The 6,482-nt window shown below is 41.8% G+C and overlaps 1 protein-coding gene across 3 annotated transcripts; it reads right to left on the reverse strand.

Annotated features, from left to right (window-relative positions):
• Nucleotides 1-200: 200 nt before the first annotated feature.
• Nucleotides 201-3,534, reverse strand: LOC110533793 (mitochondrial uncoupling protein 2). Of its 3 annotated transcripts, none has more exons than XM_021618312.2 (8): nt 3,408-3,534; nt 2,909-3,044; nt 2,380-2,586; nt 2,008-2,215; nt 1,709-1,906; nt 1,504-1,605; nt 1,229-1,409; nt 201-1,044 (listed from the first exon to the last, which is right to left on the reverse strand). In XM_021618312.2, exons 3-8 carry the CDS (start codon nt 2,503-2,505, stop codon nt 930-932), a joined length of 930 nt encoding a protein of 309 aa, XP_021473987.1. In that variant the 5' UTR covers nt 2,506-2,586; nt 2,909-3,044; nt 3,408-3,534; the 3' UTR covers nt 201-929. The 3 variants fall into 3 exon arrangements, with proteins under 3 accessions (XP_021473987.1, XP_021473990.1, XP_021473988.1); XM_021618315.2 differs by having other exon boundaries at nt 2,909-3,015; nt 3,408-3,530; XM_021618313.2 differs by having other exon boundaries at nt 2,909-3,061; nt 3,408-3,524.
• Nucleotides 3,535-6,482: the final 2,948 nt, after the last annotated feature.

Genomic DNA, 6,482 nt, shown 5'->3' on the forward strand with positions numbered 1-6,482 from the left:
TGCTCCATTTTGTAAAAGAAAGCAGGTGTGTATCGAGTGAAGTCTCTGTACCACTTACACGCCCATTTTTTTTTTCAGGGGTCAAAATTGAATTTTACAGAGAGAAGATTGATCCCATTAGATAAAGAGCTGTAAGTGAGGTTAGTTCTATACTTCTCTACCATTTATAATGTAATTTTAAGTCCAAAAAGGCAACCCAATTGGGGGGAAAAGTGCAGCTTTATTTATGTTTTAGGTCAACCAAATGTATTGCATTTGCATTGGAATATACATAATTCATGACCTGATAATGAGATATCGACCAGCGATAAACCAAGCTTTCACATCTTAATGAGAAAACGCCACATGTAAACAAATAATACATAGAAATATAAACAACTTCATTATAAGCGCAAAACTGTAAACATTTCTTTACACAGTCAAAGAAAAAGAATGAGGGAGAATAAGAGGAACGGTCTATGGCTCAGCTCTACTATCTAAAAGTGGCCATTGTTTCACAGGCCAATTGCTACCAGTCCATTTTACATGGGCCCCGTTTGGGCCTTACACCTTAACATGCATAGTGGTGGATAATCCTACCACAGGAGGCTGCTGATGGGAGGACGGAGCATAATAATGTCAGGAATGGAGCAAATGGAAGGGCATCAAACACATGGAAACCATGTTGGATGTATTTGATACCATTCCTCTCCAGCCATTACCAGGAGCCTGTCCTCCCCAATTAAGGTGCCACATACTTCCTGTGAATCCTACATATCTGACTCTCTGGCTTTAAAAATGAACATATGTCACCACTGTTAGAAGTCCACTCCAGAAATCCATTTCATGGAACAATGGGGGAGAACAGGCGTGATTTCCACAGTGCTGTGGTGAAGCCTTCATTGCCTGCAAGGCTCAGTCCAGAGAAACATTAGAAAAATAACAAAAAATCAGAATGGTGACTCCCAGGAAGTCTTTGTTCTCATCATAGTCCTCTTGATCTGCTCATAAGACACAAACATCACAATGTTCCAGGACCCCAGTCGCAGGAAGGAGGGCACAAACCTGTGAGAGAGTGGAAAGGAGATGCTATTATAGCTGCGTAGCAGACAGGCGTTTTCAAATCAAAGTTTATTAGTCACGTAGACAGTTTAGCAGATGTTATAGCGGGTGCAGCAGTTTTCCATTCTAATCTAGGATAATGTCATTCAAAAAAAATTCTAGCAAGCCTTCATGATCAAACTCTTACCCCTTGTAGAAGGCTGTTGGCCCCTCCTTAGTCAGCATAGTGTAGGCACAGTTAATTGCGCTGCTGTACTGGCCTGACGTTGAATTCATGAATCTGGTCTTAACCACATCTACTGGTGATGCGACAATGGTGGTACATAACCCTGCACCGAGCGCAGCCGTGAAGTGGCATGGAAGGTTATCTGGGGGAGAAATATCAAACATACATGACATTGACATTACATAGCTACATGTTATGCAACACAGTTCTTGGTCAAAACTAGAGAGTAACCTTACCCGTCATTAGGTCGTACTTCAATATGAGTTCCTTGATGATGTCGTAGGTGACCAGCTCGCAACAATTCACAATGGCATTGCGCGTTATATTCGGCATGCAGCCTGAAACAGAGGAACATAGATTTAAGTATGTTTTTTGTTCTCAGTTGCTCTAATATTTTCAGGACAGGCATTTTTCCTTCCTGACTGTGAGATTGCTACCAACCTTTCCAAAGGCCCCGCACCCCTTCATCTCGGGCGATGGTCCGATAAGCGTCCATAGTACCGTTGTATCTCTTCACCCCGTCAGCCAGACGTACTTGAGCCTGGAAACGCACCTTGACCACGTCTGTGGGCTGAGCAAACATCACAGCCATTGCTCCGGTGGTGCAGCCTGCCATGAGCCGAGTAACAATGCTAGCACCTGAAGAGAGGTGTGCACAGTTAGTTATGGGTCCCCAATAAATTAAGTGTATAAGATTGAGGTCAGCACACGTTAGGTTATATAGGGGTTGTAAAACCTACTGTCAGAGCCATGAGTGTAGAACTGCTTCATGGAATCATAGAGGCCGATACGGACGGAGGCGAAGCTCATCTGCCTCTGGAGCCCTGCCACCAGCCCGCTGTAGAGGCTCCTGGCCCCCTCTGTACGCACCATGGTGGTGATGGTACCAAACACGCCCCGATACCTCACAGCCTGGGCCCCATGCCCCAACTGAGCCTCCCCTTGAATCTGGAATACAAAGTAGATAGGATTGCTGACACCTGCCTGGGGGATGTTCACCACGGCTTGCGCTTCCTCACATTCAATCTACATTTTAACTGATTTGTACAGATTTAATGTTCCGTTTTAATCAAGGCCACCTAGCCTGCCTCTCATCCATCCACGCCCCTCACCTGTAGTCTGACTTTGGCAGTATCCAAGGGGAAGGTCACAAGGTCAGCGATGCAGGCTGCTGTGCCTGCACCAACAAACTTGACAGCCGTAGTTGGCGCCAGGTCTGTGGGTTTTATTCCAACCATAGCTGTGCCGGAGATGTGTTGCTTGAGTTCAAGACAATCAGTTCAACAGTAGAACAACAAGGATCAGCCTGCTGATCAACTCTGTGGTTAACAGAGGGGACAGGACACAGAGATAATGATTGGATACTATATCACATCACACAGAGGTATTTTCATGAAGGACAGGTGACCACTTGCATTTCACCATTCCATTCCATCATATATGAATTTGCACATAGACTTGTCTGGTTAAGATTACTGCTGCTAGCATAGTATGTTCATCCAAACTGACATAGTGTACTTGCATTGTAGCTATACAGAGAATGGTGTGGTCAATCACTGTCTTCCCCTGCTAAGCGGGACATGCTTTGATTTATTTGCTAAGGTTTTCCCATACAGTGCAGCTCTCAGTGGGATGTAGTACCTGTCAGTGAGCGATATTGATGAGGAGAATCTTCAAGTCTCTTTCACTGGTAAATGTCTTGCTTGGAGGTGTTTTCCTGATGAAATGCCTTGGTCCATAAAATCTGCCTGGAGACAGCAAAGCAGCATGCCACTATCTGTGAACGTCAACAAACTTTCATTGATTATTATGATTATGACTATAATGATGGTAAAGTATGACTTTATCTGCCATGAAATATGATAACTTTTCTATTACAACTTAAAATGCTACCACTCATTACAGTTGCTGCTAGTCCTAGCATAGGTACCATTTCTCCTTATTTTACCATCAAGTAGACCTACTGTTGCTACTTCTATTTAAATTTAAAACTATTTTAAATCAACAAAATAACCTAGTTACTTGTAAAACAAATTGTCACAAAATACATCTATAAGTGCAGGCTATAGAGTAAAGTGTAGGTTAAATTATTCAATGCTCTTATTCTGTCATATATCAAGCAATTAATCTGTATATTTACCTCTTGGAATTTTGTTTAAAAAAAATGTAATCCAATATATGACCGCAAAAATAAAAATTAATCCTCAATTTGTTTAATCCTGTTGTGTTTTGCGCCTTGCTGTTTCAGGGTACTGCACTTTTACAAAAGCACTCCTCAATTTATAGGCTCGTCTTACGCACTGCAGCTCAGGCATACCGTCAAATTGCGTAGTGAGTCACACATGCTATGTTTATCTCAAGTCAAGTGTTTATGGTAGGACAACAAGTTCAGGTCGTGCGTCTTGGGCTGTTGTTTACTGTATCTGCATCTTCAACCAAATCTGAACAGAAGTTATTTCTAAACTTGTGAAGTTGTACATTATGCAATGGGCCATTTCAAACATGCTCTTCACAGGTTATTAGGCTGAATTCAAGCCTGTATGAGACCATGTTTTTATCCAAATTATTTAACCTATTTGGTGAATTTCTTAAAATGTATGCTGTCTCACTAATGTATGCCTTTGTAAATAACACATCCAAAAATAATAGGCCTACAATATCTACATTTAGTATACAAGAAACAATATGGTATGAAAATGATTCAAACCATTATAGGCCTCATTTTCATTTTTCAAACACAGATCTAACAGCTGTGTACTGAGCTATTGAAATAGGCCTACATTTAATGTCAAATAGACTATAGAATTTTTATTTATTTAGAAAAACATTTTTGTTCCTAAAGAGCTGTGTGCTTAATTTATTCACATGACGAAATAACATTGACACATCATCTGTCACCTCTTTAACACAGAACATTTATTTACATATACCTCCTAGTATCCTGCTTACATCTTAAGCGCACTCATGTTATTGGTCACGGGTTGTATAATAGGTGAGAGTCTAGCCAATCAGGCGGAGGGGCTTGTCTGGATTCCAAAATTGCTCTTCCTTTTTTTTCAGTCAGTGAGTGCAGAACTCTCACTACTCTCAGTCCTATGCTGCGTTCACTGGCTAGTCGGAAATGTCTGAGTTTTCTAGTTCCGACCAGTGGCAACCCGTTATTCAAGGCAGGTTCATTCAGGGCAGGTTTTTTGCCTGTTTTGCATGTTATTTTGGCATTAATACATGTCACATATCAGTTTGCAAACAATGTAAAAAAATAAATAAATTAAAACATGGTCTCTTTTTTTTCTTTTTTGAGTAAGGCAGCTTCAAAATGCCAGTGTTTCAGCCTAGCTCAGTGTTTTCTGTGGTGGGGCAGCCAGTGGAAAATACAGTGCGTAGGGGTTGGTAATGTTCTCTAATTGCGCCGTGATTGGCTCGGTGTTCTGTCACTCATGGGGACACCGTCACTGCAAAATATACGGGGAGAGCTAGAAAATTCAAGCCCCTTGGGTGCTGCTATAGAGTTACATTAGAAGTGCCCATCCAAGAATGCTCAAGGTCATTGGCCACAGATAAAACAATGTCAAATCACATTATATCTACCGTAGCTTTGCTTGGACTGATCATGTCAACATCGTACTTTCAAAATCTTAGACAAGCAGTCGTCCTGAGTCACATCGACAATCTACTGACAAATCCTTTTCAATCCTTGTCTTACAAAGAGTAATTATATCGGTGCTCATAGGCCATAAGCATTACACAACAAGTTGGAAATCGCAAATTCAACAATGACTGGTTTGGAAGGAATCAGTGGCAAACTGCAAGCGTTGCAAAGCAATCACTAGCCTGCCCATCAGTGGAGTAGGTGTGTGATCCAAGTCTGGGATAAAGGGTCTCTTTTCCAAGCTTAAAATGATAAACATTCAACACCATGGGTCAGAAAAGTCAATCCAGCATGACTTCTGCCCCGTTCAAAACAACTGGAAACTTGGCCAACTCAGACTTCAGTGAGTTCAAGAAAACTGGGAACTCTGAAAAAAACTAGCTCCGACTGGGAAAATAAATTTTGAACGGTCATCCAACTTGGAATTCCAAGTCGGGAACTCGGGTCTCTTTCTAGAGCTCCAACCTGAAGATCACTTACGTTATGATTTAAACTTTTTCAGAGTTCCCAGTTGTCTTGAAAGCACCATAAATCCAGAGAACGACAGTCTTTGATGACAAAATTTGTCGACAAGGACTGTCACGCCACCTTCCTGTTCAAGTGGGCACAGCACAATGGTGAGTCCAAAAATGTCTTCTATGCTGCTGCATAAATTATGTTATATGCCAGGGAGATATGTACTGTATACTGTAGCTAAGAACGTAATACTAAGTGTAAGTTGTTGTAACGGAGACGCTGGAAGTTGAAAAGCAGGTGCAGGTGGTGAGTTTAATAGTACAAGAAACATGGAACGAAACACATAACTAATACTGCCTGGGCAATGGAACTAAGGGAGTGACTGATATAGGGGAGGTAATCAGTGAAGTGATGGATCCCTGCTGCTTCCATTTGTTGAGGCAGTATTCTGTAACGGAGATGCTGGGAGTCGTAAAGCAGGTGCAGGTGGTGCGTTTGCAGGTGGTGCGTTTAATATTACAAGAAACGTGGCCCGAAACAAAACAAGAGTAGCGTCTAAACATGAATTACATAACCAATACTGCCTGGGGAATGGAACTAAGGGAGTGACAGATATAGTGGAGGTAATCAGTGAAGTGATGGATTTCTGGTGTGCCTCATAATGAGGTGAAGGTGCGCGTAATGATGGTGCCAGGTGTGCGTAATGATGGTTGCCAGGACGAGTGGTTAGTAAACCGCCGACTTCGAACGCTGGAGAGGGGGAGCGGGAGTAGACGTGACAGTTAGTAAGCTGTTAGTAGCCATGTGCCTCACCTTAATCATTTGTTCCCTTTCTCGTTTATAGCCTACTGTTCTGACTTGGTGGTAGCCTATAGCCTGTTTAAGAGAAATGTAATCATTGAATATTGTAAGAGCTTTCATTGTCTGCTTATACACCCCCTTTATTTAGCCTACGCTTCTGACTTGGTGTAAAGGGAGAATAAGAATAGAATGTAAGAATAGCCCATGTTCTGAATTCTGTTGCTGTACATTTCAAAAGTGCTGAACCTACACTTATATTAACTACATCCATGCTAGCTCGCTCATTTATGTCTTAATCAAAATTGTGGA

Source organism: Oncorhynchus mykiss, chromosome 10 (assembly GCF_013265735.2).
Source record: "Oncorhynchus mykiss isolate Arlee chromosome 10, USDA_OmykA_1.1, whole genome shotgun sequence".
NCBI classification, from domain to species: domain Eukaryota; kingdom Metazoa; phylum Chordata; class Actinopteri; order Salmoniformes; family Salmonidae; genus Oncorhynchus; species Oncorhynchus mykiss.

Coding starts and splice junctions, on each gene's coding strand:
- LOC110533793 (XM_021618312.2), bottom strand. CDS start 2,505: ATGGTTGGAATAAAACCCACAGACCTGGCGCCAACTACGGCTGTCAAG. Junction 2,216..2,379: donor CTGCCAAAGTCAGACTACAG/GTGAGGGGCGTG, acceptor TTTGTATTCCAG/ATTCAAGGGGAGGCTCAGTT. Junction 1,410..1,503: donor GAAGTACGACCTAATGACGG/GTAAGGTTACTC, acceptor TTTCTCCCCCAG/ATAACCTTCCATGCCACTTC.